This window comes from Vicia villosa, linkage group LG1 (assembly GCF_029867415.1).
Source record: "Vicia villosa cultivar HV-30 ecotype Madison, WI linkage group LG1, Vvil1.0, whole genome shotgun sequence".
Lineage (NCBI taxonomy): Eukaryota > Viridiplantae > Streptophyta > Magnoliopsida > Fabales > Fabaceae > Vicia > Vicia villosa.
In genome coordinates this window covers 60,580,311-60,600,491 of record NC_081180.1, presented here as the reverse complement: position 1 = coordinate 60,600,491, position 20,181 = coordinate 60,580,311, and the positions used below count along the sequence as shown (strand labels likewise).

The 20,181-nt window shown below is 36.3% G+C and overlaps 1 protein-coding gene across 1 annotated transcript; it reads right to left on the bottom strand.

The window, feature by feature from the left end:
• Nucleotides 1-2,806: 2,806 nt before the first annotated feature.
• LOC131607382 (uncharacterized) lies at nt 2,807-3,549 on the bottom strand. The gene has a single exon (XM_058879394.1). The coding sequence runs from the start codon at nt 3,500-3,502 to the stop codon at nt 3,050-3,052; it is 453 nt and encodes a 150-aa protein (XP_058735377.1). The 5' UTR covers nt 3,503-3,549; the 3' UTR covers nt 2,807-3,049.
• Nucleotides 3,550-20,181: the final 16,632 nt, after the last annotated feature.

Here is a 20,181-nt window from a genome sequence, read left to right as displayed (position 1 = left end):
TGTCTCATTTGAGTCGAATCAAAGCAAAGTGTGATTTGAATCACAACTTCTTTGAGTTGAATTATGAGGTACACATGACTTGAATCATGGCATCTTTCCCTTCTTTCTAACCTTTGATTAAAATTGATTGTTTCTTCTATTCGAATCATTACCTTATGATTTGATAAGAAAAATAATTTGTTTAAAAAGTTTAAGAGAGTAGAATTCCAAGCATGTGTCTAACCTCTTGCGCCATTATTCATCTTTCTCCTCTTTGTCAATGAAAGAGAGTGGCCCACCCATGAGAGAAAAATTATGAAAAAGTGTGAGGAATAACATCTTTTGAATAATTTTTTTTATTCTTGTTAAAAAAACAAGAAACTCACGGAAAGTGATGGGATTGATCAATCAAGTGATAACATTAGTCAGTCTTAGAACAATCTCCCCAGAACCTAAAAACCCATTTTTTTATCAAGAACCTTGAGAGAACCTGGAGTGTGTTCTTCATTCACCAACACCTATCTCCTTGTTGATACCTTGTGATTAAGCTCCTAGAATGTAGATCTTATGTGTTTTAGCTATGTGTGTGAGATTCTTCAGATACTATTCATCATCTTCAACCTTTGTCAAGAACCATTATTATGGACCTTCAACTCTAAAGATTGAGTTTGAGAGGTATACCAAAGGCACATTAGAGAATCTAATGTTTTTCTTTGAATTTATATTTTTGTGTATCAGGTGGAAGAATCGTTTCTTGGACATGAATTTTGGTTGTGTTTTTCACAAAGAGAAAAAAGTGTCTCTATACTCCATTGAATACTTTGGTGAAACCATGTGAAGGTTGTCGCATAACAAAGTTGGGAGTTATCCAATTAATTGAGGCTAATGACAATCCCTTAGACAAGTCTTTGTCAGATTCAAGAAAACAATTCTGCAGAAAGGAAGATTGGAGCAGGTAATTGTTGATCGCAAGATTATTGGATCAAGATCATTGTGGATCTTGTGAGTAGCAGTTAAGTATTTGCATCAACAGAAGGAATTGACATTGGATTCATGTGTAACCTAATGCACCGTGCCTATTAGCATTCAAATTGATGATATTTCGTTGTATCAGAATAATTTTATATTAATTCTTGAAAATAGTGGATGACATGATTATTTTCCCAATGGTTTCAAACCATTGAAGAGTGGAGTATGCCTAGAGAGACCGGTTGTTGAACAACTTTATATATATATATATACTCTCTTTCTCCTCTCTCTCTCTCTCTCTCTCTCTCTCTCTCTCTCTCTCTCTCTCTCTCTCTCTCTCTCTCTCTCTCTCTCTCTCTCTCTCTCTCTCTCTCAATTTTTGTCATTCATCATATAGTAGTGAAGTAATAAAATAACTTGTATGTCATTTATGTTAGATCATGCTAGTATTGATTTATTGTATAAGCATATGTTTGTGTTGCATCAAACCTAGCGAATCATGGTTAAGTCAATTTTGTTAAACAACATGTCTGTGTTGAGATGGTAATTTCTTAGATTAAGCAACTTGAACTATCCTAGGTTACTCATATCATTGTTTGACCGTTCTCTTAGTGATAACATTGAAATTCATTGGTTAGAATTCATAGTGATGAAATTATATGCTTCCATTCTTCGCTGTTTTAGGTTCCACCCACCAAACTCTAATTTTTGTATTGAAAGTTTTTTAAAAAGGGATCAGTCTATTCAAATCCCCTTTCTAGAAATCATTCATACTTATATTCCCAACTAACGAGAGGCATGCATGTTATAGATACCATAAACTCAAAAGTTCGATTTCATCAACAGCTGAACGTCAATAAGACACTTTAAATGCCTCTTATCAATTTCCGTCATCGGGGTGGCTCCCCGTGTATATCCTAGATTATCAATAAACTTCACTAACCGGCCTATGTGATACCGAGCCTCTTCAAAGATATCTTTTTCTTTATATACAAAAAAGTTTTTCCCCAATAGAAAGTGACCCTCAATTTAGTACTTGGAGAACAGGTCAACACACTTACTCTCCACTCAATTACCGACATCACAAATTGCAACATGAGCTTCATGACTAACAAGGGTTACTAAAAAGAATCAATCCTCAAAAGGTAGGAGTTTCAGAGGAGGTTTGAAACCATGAAGATCGACTTGAGGCAAAGTAATTTTCTACCCGTAGTTTGGGATGTCGAGTCACGAAGACATTTGAAAAGGTGAAGGAAGAGGAACACACATGGTGTTTCTTTCACATATTCACATTAATACTGTAGAATGTCATATATACCTAGCATGAAGGGTGAAGTTATTAAGAAGCCATGGACAAATGTTTTAGAACGTCTACATCAAAAGTAGTGAAAGAGAGGTGAAGGTCTGTGATGGAAAAAACACACTCACTAAAGGGAATGACGCAAACACCATATTTGTTGCATATTCTTTCATCCTCAGAAGGACTCACGTTTCAGAAGACATACTAACTTCTGTAAAAGCACTGTCATGACCACCTGGTTTGGCGAATAAACATGATACATCCAAAAAGATGGAATATCCTTTTGAGACTTGAGAATATTTTTCAATCTTGTCCTTCATATATTGATTTGAGCGTTGAAGTGTAAACTTTTTAGATCCCTCTATTCAACCGCATCATAAGACACGATCCGCCATCACCGTCGTTTGTCTTCTATTTTTTATTCTTGAACGAAACAATATTTGTTTATGGTAGAGTATCATGTTGGAATTATTGATATCATAGAGCATTAATATATAATTAACTATTAAATTAATTCCAATACATCCCACTTGGATATATGTGACATTACTAGCCGTGAGAACTTTCTTTCTTAAAACTTAGTTTTTCTCCTTGTTTTTTCTAATGATTTTTATTTCCTTTTTATTGATAAAAAAACATAATTATAATATATGTACATCAATTGGACTGTTGCAGCATTAACAACAAAGTGAAAAGAAAAAACAAATGTAAACATAAATAAATGAAGGTATTAATCAATGGGAAACTAGCATGCGTAACTCTAACCATAGGTGCATAACTCAATGAGTGAAGAACATAATATTAATGTCCTTCGCCAGGTGATGGACCGGAATCCTTAATTCCACCAAGAGTCTCCCTGTTGGTAAATTTATGTCCCACATCTCCCGAACTCGGACCCGAATCCTTAATACCTCCGAGTGTGTCTACATTGGTGAATTTATGTCCCACTCCTCCGGAACTCGGACCCGAATCCTTAATCCCTCCGAGCGTGTCTAGGTTGGTGAATTTATGTCCCACCCCTCCCGAACTTGGACCTGAATCCTTAATCCCTCCGAGTGTCTCCACCGGCACGCCTTGCTTGATTTCTCCAATAGAATTCGATAACCAACCAAAAATATCCATGACTTCATCTCTAGCATCTGAGTTTTTTGTGTCAATGATACTCAATGGACGAGCTTCTAAGATCAAGAAAACGGAGTTCAACAAAACGAAGAAAACTAAGAATATCTCAGTTTTGTGGATAGTGCTTTTCATCGTTTCAAAAATATGAAACACAAAGAGAGAGTGAAGAATGAAGTTTGTTTGTGTTGATATTGTGAATCATGAGGAGATGAAGAGTCCTTTTTATAGCATGGATAGTAGAATTTGGTGTCTTGACTAGAACGTGGAAAGAGAGTTCATGAATTGAAATATATGATAATTTTAATATACAGTGTTCAAAATTCAAAATTCAAATCAAACGTGGGTGTACGATTTTCTAAGGAGGAAATAACATGGGAGGTTCTGATTTCTGAAAACCAATTTTGATTGTAGTTTTGGGGAGAAGTGCGTACAAGAGTGTAGTAATTCGTTACGGGTCCAACTTGTCACTTGTTGAAAAGTTTGTATGATGAGCTCAGCTGTTTGTAAATTGAAGACCAATAGTATATTTTTCCTACAATATTTTTTTTGAATTATATATTTTTCCTACTAAAGCTAAGTATCAACAAGTTTTTGTTGACCATTAAACTCTATACAGGAATCTCACTAGTCACTTTCAGTGGAGTATCCTCTCTGACCTAATTTTTTCATCTAACTTTGTAAATATTAAATATAAATAATAAATTGTAATATATTAGAGTAGAGTTGTTAAAATGGACTAGTCCATCAGGCCAAAAAAATCTTAGAGTTTGAGTCTTAAAATTAGAGTCTATATTTTTTAGAGGTTTTTTAGCTCATCCCAGAAAAGTCCGTTATTCATTAGGGCTAGCTCATATAGATCGTGGGTAGCCTATTAGTCCGTATAACTATAAATTAAAAAATAAATATTTATATTTATATTGTCTTACTCCAAAATAGTACATTGATTTTTTTCACTTCACTAAATTTTATCTCTATTTTATTCAATCTCTCTCTTTTAAATATTATAATTAATATAATCAACATCCTTTCATCGTATTATCTTAGTTTTTCGATTAGGTTAAATATTCAAGTATTATTTGATACAATTTAGACATATATTGTATTTAGAAACACATCATAGTATTTATAAGAGATAATATAATATTTAAAAATATATTATATTTAAAATAATATAATTTTTAATTTTATTTGTAATAAATATTATGGAGTTTTTATTTTGATATTTTTAAATAAAAAAGTTCATTGAGGGTCAGGTAATTTGAAGTCCATCTAGGGCCGGACTCGGGTATTAATTCTCGAGCTCATATTACACATGGCCTTCTTGGCCCAGTCCTAAAAAGGCCATAGCCCGCCAGGGTCGGTCCGTTTAAGGTCGGGTAGCCCATTTTGACAGCTCTACTAGAATGAGAAAAATTAATCAAATTTATTAGGTTTATTTTTCTCTCTATTTAAGTATGAATTTAATTGATATATGCGCGAATAGTGTAGAAATATTTTACAAGATTAGATAATCATGAATATTGTTTGTAGATATTTGACTTTTATATAGTTAAGTCTATGTTTTCGTCCTTAATATTATAACATTATGCTGCGTCTTTTGAGTGTGACGTTTGTCGGTTAGCAAAACACAATCGTGTCTTTATTTCCTTCCAGATTTAATAAAATATTGATCCATTTAATGTTATTCATTCTGATGTTTGGGGGCCTGACTCTACCTCTTATGTATTTGGTACAAAATGATTTGTCTTGTTTATTAATAAATATAGTCGATTAATTTGGATCTTCTTGACGAATACTAAATCAGAAGTACTACAATTATTTATTCAATTTTATATTATGGTACAAACAAAATTTGGAAAACGTATAAAAAGAATTTGATCTGACAATGGTAAATAATATGACAATCATATATTTTAAAACTTCATTAGTAAACATGACATTATCTATGAATTCACATAGTAGAAAGAAAAAATATCATTTACTTGAAGTTGCTCAACCTCTCTTATTTTTAATGCCTACTCTAAACTCTTATCGGGAGAAATACCGTTCTTATTGATGCCTATTTGAGTCTTAGGTAATGTTAGTCATGTTCAATTTAAGCTTTCACATTTTCCCATTGTTCCCATATTACATAACCTTGAGTCTTGTGTGTTTGGTTATGTTGCGTTTGTTCATGTTGATGAACATATCATAACAAGTTGGATCCAAATGCTACTATATGTATATTGTTGAGTTATGCATCTAACTAAAGAAGGAAAAAATATCATCATTTTTTCAATCAAATTTTTTTCTCCATACATGCCACCTTTCATGAAAATGTATCATACTTCACTTGTCCTCGGCCTCAAGTGGAGAACATAAATGAGTTTGAGTTAGAGTTTGAGTTCCTTACCCTTGGTCTTAGCCTTCATAGAGTAAAAATTCATGTTCCTACTCCTAAACTTAAGTCTATAAGTGTTATGGTTTTCCAATGGTTGAACCTAAACTCGAGTCTATATTTGTTTCTAGTCCTCTAATATATCAAAGAAGAAGTAAACTTGGCCCGCTCCAAAAACAAATACAATAGTTTGAATTAGAGGTAAATAATAAAAAAGATTCTTCTATTGGGGATTCTTATATTTCTGAAACTTGTGATACTGACTTACATGATTTATCTATTGTTTTGAGAAGAGATAAAAGATCATGTCCATAATTATACAAATAATATTGTGAATTCAATGCCAATAACGAAGTATAAAACAAGGAAATAATAAAGAACAAAAATGAAAAAGAACACAAGAATTGGTTATAACTGATATTCTTTTACTTTCTCTCAAAACAAGATTACAAGTGTTACAAGAATAACAAATAACCCTCTCACCCTAAATTAGGATTTGCAGTAAGCAATGATGAGAGACTATTATGCTATTTATAATAAAACCTAACATACTAACTAATGAGTTTTTTCCACAAGACCCATTACACAAGCTAACTTAATAAACAAGCTAACTTAATAAATTAGGGTTTAAAGAATAAAACTTAATTTAACATGCTAACAACCCTAGCATCTTCGACACCAGCATGTGAACAACCTTCGACTTCATGCTTAATACTATCAAACTAAGAAGCTACCCTTCGATCATACTAGAGTTTGATCCAATATCTCACAAATCTCCACCTTGGACCTAACTCTACAACATCAAGGGAATAAACTAGCTTTCTTCATGTAGCTTTATCAACTGCATACAGTGAAAACACTTGCAACTCGGCAATGTCTTTTTGATCATAACAACAACATTGGAATTTGTCGAAACCTTCAGCACTTGGACTTCTCCATGCACGATTACTTCTTTGACGAAATGCAGCCTCACATTAATGTGCTTAGTTCGCTCATGGTAGGCTGAATTCTTCGACAGGTGTATTGCACTTTGACTATCACATTTAACAATGATACCTCGACCTTGAAGTTTCATCTCCTTCGCAAAACCATCAAACCACAATGCTTTTTTCACAGCTTCAGTTAGGGCAATATACTTCGTTTCAGTGGTTAATAAAGCAAAAAAATTCTAAAGTGTTGCTTTCCAACTGATTGCAGTGCCAAACATGGTGAAAACATATCCAAAAATAGATTTTCTAGAATCCATACAACCTGCATAATCAGAGTCGACATATCCTTCAATTTCTGCTTTAGTATCTTCACCTAAGGCTCCACCATAAATTAGGACCCTATTCATAGACCCATTTATGTACCTTAAGATCCACTTCAATGCTTGCCAGTGAGTCTTTCCAGGATTCGCCATGTACTTGCTTACAAGAATTACTGCATATGCTGTGTCGGGTCTAGTACAGACCATATCATACATCAAAGAACCAACTATATTAGCATATGAGATGCTATTCATATGGGCTCTTTCGACAACAGTACTCGGACACTGATCAATACTCAGCTTGAATTGAGGGTTTGTTGGAGTCACAACAGGCTTTGTATTCGACATACCAAACTTTTTAAGAATCTTCTGTAGGTATGCCTCTTGAGATAAGCATAATTTCGACTGCTTTTTATCTCTTCGAATACCAATTCCAAGAATCTTGGATGCAACTACCAAATCCTTCATATCGAACTCCATATTGAGTTCAGCCTTCACCCTTATCACATCTTCGACATTGTTGCTTGCTATGAGAATGTCATCCACATAAAGCAACAAAATAACAAATGAATTACCACAGTGGTCGAACTGGCTTCTAACAAAACTTATGTGTGCCATGAAATTGTCGAATATCCTATTCCACTATCGAGGAGATTGTTTCAGTACATACAAAGATCTATTGAGCTTGCACACATAATCTTCCTTCCCCTTTTCGACATACCCTTCAGGTTTCCTCATCAGGATCGTTTCATCTAGATCACCATACAAGAGCGCAGTCTTCACATCCATCTGTTCTAGTTCAAGGTCGAACTGTGCCACCATGGCAAGCAACATTCGAATGGACCTATGCTTCATAATAGGAGAAAACACATCATTGAAGTCGACACCTTCTTTCTATGTGAAACCCCTTGCGACCAACCTTGCCTTGTATCTTTTCGACGCAACTTCTTTGATTCCTTCCTTAACTTTGAAAATCCATTTACGGCTGACTAACCTTGCCCCAACAGTTTTTATGATCAATTTCCAAGTGTGATTATCATGAGGAGATTTCATATCATCATTCATGGCCTTCAACCATTCAGTCTTATTTCGACTCCTCATAACTTCCTTATAGTCTCTAGGTTCTTCGTCTAGAACCTCACTTGCAGAGATTAAGGCATAAGCTATAAGATTTGCATACCCAAGTCTCCGAGGTGGCTTGATGATTCTTCTTTACCTATATCTTGACAATAGATAATCATCGACATTTTCCTCAACTTCCTCTGCATCTTCTTCTTCGAATTCATTTGGGATATACAATTCAGTATCAACATGCTCTACCTCAACAGGAATATCTACCTGTTCCAGTTCTTCGTCTGATATTTCTACACTTCGACAAACATCATCAGTTTTCTTAAAAGCCATTTTAGCTTCATTGAAAACTACATCTCGACTGGTGATACTCCTTCTGTGACCTGGCTCTAGGCACCATAGCCTATAAGCTTTGACCCCGTCAATATCCCATGAACATGCATTTCAGAGCTCTAGGTTCGACCTTGTCTTGCCTAATGTGAGCATAAGCTACGCAGCCAAATACTCTCAGTCTGTCGAGATCTGGTGGATGTTCCGACCAAACTTCTTCAGGTGTCTTCATATCTAACGGTGTCGAAGGACATATGTTTATCAGATATGTTGCTGTCGAAACAGCCTCAACCCAGAACACCTTCTTTAACCCAACACTAGTCAACATGCATCCAACTCTCTCCAAAATAGTTCGATTAAACCTTTCAGCCAAACCATTTTGTTGTGGAGTACCTGCAGTAGTTCTATGCCCTGCAATACTAGAGGCAACACAAAAACTGTCGAACGCCTCATTGCAAAACTCAAGACTATTGTTGGTTCTCAACCTATTGACCTTTCTGCCAGTCTAATTTTCGACCAGAGTCTTCTAACTTTTGAAATTCTCAAAAGTTTCATCCTTAGTCCTCAGGACGAATACCCATAACTTCCTTGGATAATCATCAACTATGGATAGAGAATACCTTGCATCTGAATATGATGGACACCTTGCAGGCCCCCAAAGATCAGTATGGATATAATCAAGAGATCCATGTGTTCTTTGTTTGCCTTTGTTGAACTTCTCTCTGCAAGATTTTCCAAGTACGCGGGGTTCACAAAACTTCAGTTTTTCGACTTTGTCGCCACCAAGCAGATTTTTTTACCCTAATTGGACCATACCCCTTTCACTGACATGGTCCAATCTCATGTGCCAAATTTTTGTCTTCGACAAAGGTTTCATGGATGCAACATTTGTCGAACTACTTACAACTTCAGCCTCAAAGGTATACAAGCCTTGTTTCTTCACGCCTCTCAAGACTTCCTTCGACCCCTTCATGACACTTAGGATACTTTTCTCTCCTTGGAAAACATATCCTTTCTTATCGAATTCACCAAGAGAAAGAAGATTTCTCTTCAAATAAGGAACATACCTGACTTCATTCAACAATCTTATTGACTCATCATGGAGCTTGAATCTCACAGATCCAACACTTGCAATCTTGCAAGCTTTGTTGTTTCCCAACTGTACTGATCCACCATCTTGATCACATAATTCCTCGAAAAAGTCTTTGTTTGGAGTCATGTGCTAAGTGCAACATGAATCCATAATCCACTCCTTCCTAGAGTCACTGCTCGAAACCATAAGGACATCAGATGATTCAAAATCATCATAAATAATGGTTGCATTGCCATTATCCTTACCTCCATGATCTTTTAGGCGTTCAGGGCACACCTTTCTTGTGTGACCCTCCTTCTTACAATGATAGCATCGAATACCAGATGCTTCGCCATTATAAGACTTTTTCTGACTTTTTCCTTTCTTCTTGTCGAACTTACCATCCTTTTGCAAGAATTTTCCCTTAACGGCCAAACCTTTACCAATAGTCGAAGATTTATGCTCCTTTCGTTCGTTCAAGTCCTTAGAATACAGGGCTAATTGAACTTCTTCAAAGGTCAGGGACTCCCTTTGATCAGCGCATTTTTATGCACGTCCTTCCATGGTTGTACTAAAGTATTTCTTTGATTTGTTTTGATTATTTTTATGTTTTAATGTGTTTTCATAATTTAGTTTATTTTTATGCTTATTTGATTTTCGTATTTTATTTTCATCTTTGGCAGCTTTCACGGAAACGATTATAACTGGAGTTCTAGGAATTCGATTGAGGCGTTCTAATAATCGACAGAAAGCTAAGAAAGATAGAGCTACGACTTTCATGTTGGAGTCGAAGTCAAATTTGGAGCCTATAATTCCCAGATTTGCGTTTGAAGCTGCAACACTATTTTATTTTCAGTTTTTGGGTCGTTAAGTAATGGGTCTAGTTTTGTAATTCGACCCAGTTGGGTCATAAACGTTTTTGGATGATTCCTAATAAGTCTAGCCGTGGGTACTGTTCATCACGAACACTATTCACGAAATTTTGAAGCTTGTACGAATTCATGAAGAACTAAACATCCAGGGTCGTTCTACTGTAATTGCGTCTCTAACGCTTTGAGGTTTTTGCTTTACCAATTCAATTTGTTTCTCTTTCAATCCTGTTGCTTGAATTTTATTTGCTTAATCTAATCTTCATTGGAACAATTTTGATTAAATTCATTGATTACATCCTAATCTTTGATCGCTTTTGACGCAGCTTTTTCGTTAAATCGCGTATGCAAAATTGTGTTTGCTTAATTCATGATTGTTTTTTAATCCGTTTGCTTTATTCGGATATTAGGTGTGTTAATCTATATTATATCTTTTGCGCTTGTTAATCGATAAGTGATCGAATAGAGAACGAAGCCGCTTAGGGAATTGGTGAGGTAGAACCCAATGATTAGCCGAAGTGTGAAACAGTAGTTCGACTTATTTTCATAATCACTTAATTTAATAGTTTTTTTTGCCAAAAATTTATAAATCGAAACTTAAAACCCCCAAATCGAAACTTCAATTGGTTAATATAATAAAGAATCCTCGTGAGAACGATACTCGAGTCACTTGTCGCTATCTACGATTTTATTCAAAATAACTCATTTTTGATCCGCGCGCGACAGCGGATCACCTTTCCATACAGGAGAGTTTCTTTGAAGTGAGCATGTGGCAGAGGCAAAACGCACAATAGTAACATCGCTTGATCTTCATCATCGATCTTCACATCAGGAATGTGTGTTCCCCACAAGAGTCGAAGACGAGTAGAAGGCCATATGCGCCTTTGAAGTGACAGGTTTCACCCATACGAAACTGTTATACCCCAAAATTTGCCCACATCTTTTTTCAAGAAAACTCCAATCTGAAAATTAAGAGTTTCATATAATCATGGATTTTTATTTCAAATATCCTAGCATATGAAGTACTTAAATTTCAGAAACTTTTCTTATACAGTAGCTTGGCTTACAGAGGAATTTATTCTTACGCAAACGCCAAATACTGTTCATTACATCACAAATACTATTTATTTATTTACAGATAAATAGTACTAACACAATCATGCAGAGTTAACTCTTTTTGCAGGCGCAGAAGCAGGAAACTCACACTATACTGGTAACAATTGTTTTTGGTTTCCCACTAACTTTTGTACTATATTCCATTATTTTCAAAATCTTTTCAAATCTCTTTTTCAAAAATCAAATCTTAACTTGTGTGTTTTCTGCCAGTCAAATATTTCTATTTCTGTGCAGTAAACAATTTTCAGGTTATTATCGGTAATTTTGCCCGCATACCGTAAATATCAGTTATTTATTATGTTTCTGTTTCTAACAAGTCATGTAAATAAATTTTCATGCTTCACACAAAACAAAGACAAAAATAACAACAAAAAAGAAAAGAAAATTAACTTTGACAGTTGACTTTTTCACTTTAACTGCTGCTTCAGTACACGAACAGTCAGTTGACAGACAAACTGCAGACAGTACAACTCTCAGTGTTTTGTACAATCAATCAAATCAATCATTCACAATTCAAATTTTCAAAGATTTTTGTGTTAGAAGTCTTCTGAATATCACACGATTAGCAGAAACTCAGCACTGCACAAAAATCAGGTACGCTTAACTGCCTCCTATACAGACAGTCCCTAATCAGGGTTTTTCTTGTTTTAACAGGAGCAACAAGTTTTGAGAGCTCAAATGGATTTCATATACATCCATACATCTCAAAGTACCATCATACAAATTTTCAAACTTCAATTCACTCAGACGCACCGTCAGCAGCTCAAACAGTCAACAGACGACCCGTTTGACCAAAAAAGTCAACTGACAGTCAAAAATGAAATTTTTTGTCAAAGTCCATATTTTGTCAAAGGATTCAACATTTGATCATTGGATGATCACAATTCATCAAGGAAAGATCAAAAATCAACAAAACCCTAAGATTCAAAATTAGGGTTTTTGCTTGAAAAGTCAACTCAACTTTGACTGATCATAACTCTCTCATCCTTCATCCAAAAAATGTCAACCAAAGCTCATTTTGAAGGAAATTCAATTATCTTTCAAATGCAATTGATCCCATGGTCATAGCATTCACCATTTGAAAAATATGGCCAAAGACATTACAGGTCATTTTCAAAGTCAACAAAAAGACACTTTTTTCAAAAGGACACACAAGGAGAACCAAAAATCATTTTGACATGAGACCAAAGACATTGGTTAGAGGACTCTTTGAGGTTTCCAAAAAGTGCAAGATCTCCTTCATATGACAAAAATTGAAGGATTTACACCTTGTTGAAGTTGGCTAAATTTTGGGAAAATGCATGAAATCAACATTGCTCAAAAATGTTTTTTTTCCAAAAGATGCCAAGTTTTTGTGGTCCAAACATCTTTGCCATGTTACTATGGGCCTCCCACGACCAAGACAAAGCCCACATCTTTATTGGCCATTTTGACATGATTTTATCTTATTTTAAGATTAAAATCAAAGGAAAATTGCATGGATAATTGGTGACTTGGTCTCCAAGTATGACTCACCTCCAAAATCTTCAATTTTCTGCAGAAGATTGATGCCCAAGGCAAGAGCATTGAATGGAGTCAAGGCTTGGTCAAAAATTCAAAGTTTTTTAATATTAAAGAACCAAACTTTCAACAAAGGCAACTATAGCTTCTTGCTTCACTTCCAAGCAGCCTTTGGGCTATAAAAGGAGTAGCATACTTCAGCAACAAGGGGACACACGAAGAGATAGCAAGAGAATAGCCACAAACCTCTCAAAATTCTCAAAAAATCTCCATACTTTGTAATTTTCAAAATCAATTTTCCAATCAATATTAATACAAACCAAGCATTCTAATCATCTTCTCAAAGATAATAGAGTAAGATTGAACTTTAAACACAGGCCCATGAGAGTCGTATAAAGCATATAATACTCTTCATGTACATATGAATTTTATTTTCGTTTTTGTATATGCAACTGATTTCAATGCTAACCAACCATCCTATCATGCTCATAAGGTCCTATGCAAATGATCTGGGCCTTAACATGCCAACTCCCACGTGAGGATAGCCATATGCCATTAACATAAGCTTATGAGTGTTCATACTTTAACATCTTCGAACCTATAGCTATGAGCATCAAACCACGAAACTAATGACATATTTGGATTCAGGGCATCATGTTTAGTGGATCTGGGTTGTTTTCATATGTTGCTAACGTGTGTTCTTGCAGGTTTGGGAAGCTACCGAAAATAACGTTTTTGTATCGTGAAATAGAGGGGGTTAAAAACCCCCGCTATCTGTCTGAAAAAGTGCATGGGACGGAGGTTGAAGACGACCACGCGTCCGAGCGTGGTTCGTCAGTCAACTTTTCAACCTTCTCTCCTCTGTTTCCATTGGTCCATGCAGGCGAGGGTGGGGACCAGTCTGACTTTGGTCTCCCACTAATCCCATGCCTTGCTTTAATCATGTGCTTCATGTGACCTCAGATCTGAACCCTTGGATCAATTCAATCTCCAATCCAACGCCTCACACACGCAGCTACACCATGCTCCCTCAATCAAATTCCACACTTGATAAGTATCCTTTTTATATTTTCTATTTTATTTTATTTTTATTGCAAAAATAATTAAAAATAGTTTTAAATTCCAAAAAATTCCACAAAAAATATTTTAGACTTCTAAAAATATATATTATTTTCTGAAATAAAAATATTTTATTTTTCTTCATAATTTCAATATTTTACATAATTAATTAGTATATGTTTATATATTTACTTTTTAATTATTCTAACCAATCAAAAAATCATAAAAAAAATTGTTCTTTGTGTTAAATATTGTTTATATATCATAAACTAATTTTGTACATATTTAGGATAATTTTATCATTAAGTTTTAATTATTTGTGTAATTATTTATATAATTATGTTTTGATTAACTTAAAATATCCAAAAACAAATTTCAAAAATTCCAAAAAAATTAGTTTTGTTCTAAAATCAATTAACAAACATTTTGTACATATTTTTAAACTTATTTGCTAGGTTTAATCATATTTCCATCTTTTCTTTATTTTAAATTAATTAATAATGCATTAATTATATTTAAAATAAATCACAAAAATACAAAAATATGCCTTTTATTTATTGCAATTTAAAATTCCTAGATAAATGTATAGGATGTCAAATTCATGTAAATAGGCTAGTTTACATTTCCCGCACAATCGATGTAATAGCGTAGATTTACTTTCTGCACTTTACATTTCCGCATTTTAATTTCCAGCACCCATATAAACTACGTGTATGTCAAAGATAAAACTGAACCGTCAGATCACTAACTTCAAAGATAAATATCTGAATTCAATCACAATCACATTTGCACCTCCTAGGGTAACCCCTTTTCACTCTTTTCAAAATCAAAGTTACATTTCTACTGTTTCGAGTACAAAATCGAACCTTTTGTTTATATCCGACGAATGGATAGATTTTTAAAGGGAACAAGGATAAAGACCTCCTAACTCAGGGTAGACCTCCTAGTTTGCTTGCTCAAAATCAAAACAAACAAAATTCTCATACACTGTTGTTTTTTTTAAAACGAATTTTCCAAAAGACAATATTTTGTATACATCCAAACACGGATCATTACAAAATTAACGATCTTTTCAAAACATCTTTCGAAAGATAAACAAGCATTTGTATATATCCGCACAAGGATCATTACAAATTCTATTTGCAAAGGTATTTCAAAAACACAGGTAAAGCATTCCGAATCAATTGAAAAGTAAAGCAAATGAGCTAAGCAAACTAAAGAGCCCATGGATAACCATGGATACAAAGGGTGCTAACACCTTCCCTTTGTATAACCTACCCCCTTACCCAGAATCTCTCAAAGGTCTTTTTTCTGTTTCTTTTATAAACCTTTCCTTCATTGGATAAAATAAAAGGTCGGTGGCGACTCTGTAAACTTTTTCAAAAGTGACGCGAAAGCGTCCGATCGACAAAAAAGAGTCAGTTCACGTATCCCACCCACGGAGGGGTATGGCCCGAAAGGACGGTCCACAGACAGCAAGACGAGACAAAGAGAAAAGAGCATGCCATTTACTACCTGAGCAAGAAATTCACTGACTGTGAATCCCGCTACTCCATGCTCGAGAAAACGTGTTGTGCTTTGGCCTGGGCTGCCAAGCGTCTCCGCCAGTACATGATTCGACATACTACTTGTTTGATCTCTCATATGGATCCAATCAAGTACATCTTTGAGAAACCTGCCTTAACCGGGAGAATTGCCCGTTGGCAGATGTTGTTATCAGAATACGACATTGAGTATCACGCACAGAAAGCCGTGAAAGGAAGCATTCTAGCTGAGCACCTGGCTCACCACCCACTCAATGGTCATGAATCAACCAGTTTCGACTTTCCGGACGAGGACGTCATGTACCTCAAGATGAAAGATTACGACGAGCCACCACCAGACGAAGGACCTGAGATAGGATCCCAGTGGGGCTTAATCTTTGACGGAGCTGTCAATGCTTATGGACGAGGAATTGGGGCAATCATTGTTACACCTCAGGGTACCCATATTCCATTTACTGCCAGATTAACTTTCAAATGCACAAACAATGAGGCCGAATATGAAGCTTGCATCATGGGTCTCGAAGAAGCCATGGATCTAAGAATCAAACACTTGGATGTATATGGAGATTCTGCTTTGGTCATCAATCAAATCAAAGGAGAATGGGAAACACGCCAACCAGGGCTAATTCCTTACAAAGACTACGCAAGAAGATTGTTACCATTCTTCGACAGGGTAGATTTTCATCACATTCCTCGTGAAGAAAACAATTTGGCTGATGCATTAGCCACACTCTCTTCCATGATTAGGATAAATCATTGGAATGACATTCCTCGGATCGATGTTATGCGCCTGGATAGGCGCCGCTCATGTGTTCACAGTAGAAGCAATCATCGACGACAAACCGTGGTATCACGATATCAAGAACTTTCTTCAAAAGCAAGAGTACCCTCTTGGGGCATCAAAGAAAGATAGAAAGACTTTGAGGAAGTTAGCTTGTAGATTCTTCTTGAATGAAGATGTTCTGTACAAGAGAAACTTCGACATGATTCTGCTCAGATGCGTTGACAGAAAAGAAGCAGAAATACTCATGAGAGAAATACATGAAGGTTCCTTTGGTACTCACACCAATGGACATACCATGACAAGGAAAATACTGAGAGCAGGATATTATTGGCTGACGATGGAGTCAGATTGCTTCCAGTACGCAAAGAGGTGTCACAAATGCCAGATCTACGCCGATAGAATTCATGTGCCACCATCTCTTCTCAACATACTCTCCTCCCCTTGGCCTTTCTCCATGTGGGGAATCGACATGATTGGAATGATCGAACCAAAAGCGTCCAACGGACATCGCTTCATCTTGGTAGCCATAGACTATTTCACCAAATGGGTTGAAGCAGCTTCATATGCAAACGTTACAAGACAAGTTGTCGTCAGGTTTATCAAGAATCACATCATCTGTCGCTACGGCGTTCCTAGCAAGATAATCACTGACAATGGGTCAAATTTGAATAACAAAATGATGAAGGAGCTTTGTGAAGAATTCAAGATCGAACATCACAACTCATCTCCTTACAGACCAAAGATGAATGGAGCTGTAGAAGCAGCTAACAAAAATATCAAGAAAATCATTCAGAAGATGGTCATCACTTACAAAGATTGGCATGAAATGCTCCCGTATGCTCTTCACGGTTACCGTACATCAGTACGTACTTCGACTGGAGCAACTCCTTTCTCCCTTGTATATGGCATGGAGGCAGTCCTACCTATAGAGGTTGAGATTCCATCAATGAGAGTTTTGATGGAGGCAAAATTAACAGAAGCCGAGTGGTGTCAAAGCAGATTCGATGAATTGAACTTAATCGAAGAAAAACGCATGACAGCTTTATGCCACGGACAGCTATATCAACAAAGAATGAAGAAAGCTTTCGACAAAAAGGTTCGACCTCGCACAATCAAAGAAGGCGACCTTGTACTCAAAAAGATTCAATCTTTTCTCACAGATTCGAGAGGGAAATGGACTCCCAATTATGACGGCCCCTACGTGGTCAAGAGAGCTTTCTCAGGAGGAGCCTTAATACTCACGACTATGGATGGAGAAGAATTTACCCGTCCTGTGAACGTCGACGCAGTCAAGAAATACTTCGCCTAAATAATCAAAAGAACAGCTCGCTAAGTTGAAAACTCGCAAAGAGCGGCTTAGGCAAAAAAAAGAGCGTCTCGGTGAATCGAAAACCCGAAAGGGCGATTCAGGCAAAAGTTAGAGACATAAAAAAAAAAAATAATCAATCCCGGTAGACTTAAAACCCGAAAGGGGTAGTTTACGCAAAAGTTAGGGATATATGGCAAGTAACTGTGTTCAGGACAAACTTGATCATTCAAAATCCATAGCGGAATATTCATCAGCAGTAGGTCATCTTCTACAAAGCACGAATACAGCGCAACTCGGAGTGGAAGGGAAAGATAACGGTCGTCACGTTTCATCGTAGCCCTTTTCCCGAAAATTACCAATTTCCAACTTTGTAAATACTCCATGGAATCAAGCATTTGGCTGATTACCATTCCATATATAATAATTTGAGCCTTGTGCTTTTCCTTTGCAATCTAGTCTTATTCAGTTTCTTGGAATGCATTTTAAGTTTAAACAGTCATTTTCTTGAAACAAATGTTTTCATAAAATAAAAATGAATTTACTTGCAAAAATAAAGGTGAAATTTCTTTCTAAGGTTTACAAACAATAGGAAGAATGCAAACAGTTGCTCCGAGAACGGTTGAGACTCCGGGAACCAAGTCTTCCCCATGAGGTCGCTTTGCGAACATCTCCCGATGACGGATCTTTACTTCAATTCATATTACTCATTTCGGACAGCGGACAACTGATAGCCAGATATTCCAAACAGAGTTCGAACTACAAGAAGAGGACATCTTCTGATCAACAAGAATTCAAGTCGCATCATAGGATTTTACATCTGCGACAATTCTATTCACATTCACTTTACATTTTATCATTGTCATAATATTCATGCATACATTACATCATAACTGCATAGTCGAATCAGGCTTTGATCCTGTGAATGCCTGAGTCATTGAGGCATGAACTCAGAGTTTCCCCTGCAAGTTCGAGGAAAACTTTTTCCTTCGAGACAACAGTTCATACACAAGGATCTCCCCAAGCAAGTCAACAAATGGTTGTCTCCCTCAAGGAAATAGTTTGTTCACTTTTGGAATTCCTCAGCCGAGAATCTCCTGCAGAGCGACATTCGACAGTCTTCTTCAGATAAGATATTCTGCTTCACATTTTGGAATTACCTAGAGGTTTGGTATTTCCCCAGCAGGGTCAAGAGGTGCCACTTCTTGTCAAAGAAAAATTCAGAATCTCCCAGCAGATCGACAAATGATTCCCCAGCGGAATCAGCAAATGATAGTCTTCGTCCAGAAGATAGTTCAGATTCCCCAACAAAGTCATCAAATGGCAGTCTCTTTCAGCAGAAGACAGTTTGCTCACTTTCTATCATAACAAAGTCAGCAACTGGCAGTCTCTTTCAGCAGAAGACAGTTTGCTCACTTTCTTTCATGACAGGGTCGACAAATGGCAGTCTCTCCCAGTAGAAGACAGTTTGCTCCCCTAGCAATTGGCAAATGGCAGTCTTTTCCCAAGAAAAGACAGTTTGTCTGTTAAATACTCAAGAGATCGACAAATGGCAGTTTCTTCAAACAGTTTGTCTGTTTCTGGGATGTTTAACTCCCCACAGAGTCGATGAATGGCAGTTTTCCTCTTAGGAAAACAGTTCGTTGATTCCCCAGGCATCAGTTGACGAATGGCAGTTTTCACCCCGAAAACAGTTCGTCCGCCTTCAAACAAAGTCATTAGCCCCTCAAAAGATCATGAGGCCATATGACATTCTTTCAAAGACGTCAAGTCAAAAGGGAAGATGGTGAAGTTTCTTTACTACCGTCAAATGGCATCTTATCTCCAAGCGCTGATAAGAAGTTTGACGAGGAAACAAACCTTTGAAGTTTCTCTACAGCCGTCAAATGGCATCTTACCTCCAAGCACTGGTAAGAAGTTTGATGAGGAAACAAACCGTTGGAAATTTTCTCTTTATCTGAGATATTGTCCAAACACAACCGAGACCAGTTTTGAGATATGGACATCCGAAACGAGAAGAGGTTGTTTACCTTTTTCTAAGTATCAACACTTAGTTAAAGAAGATGGATTGCGCATCCAACATTGCCATCCATTCACCAGAATCCACATCAAGTATTTCTGCAGGAGTTTGTCTCCTCATCCCCCGCCAAGCGCGACAACGGGATCAAGTCATGCAAAGACTATGTCAGTTACAACATCTCAGGAGCGCCCAAAATTCGGGCATTCTTTGATATTTGAGTCTCTTTTACGCGGGAGAGATCGAGATATCAATCTCTCTCCCTCCAGATAAAAGAAACTTAAATAGGGGCATCTGTCAAAACCCTAATTTTTCGACCATGGTGAAAATAATGACTGTAGACTTTGAATTGAAGTGTGATGTCCAGTAGATCTTGTAATATGAGTTATTTGAAGATGATTGATGTCTTTGAATGGTTCCCTGAGGCTTTTTAGGGTTTCCCAAAAGTGATCCCTGATTTTAGTCCTTGATAGGCTCAAAACTCTAGTCTGGTGACCTGAGTGAACCTGTACTCATA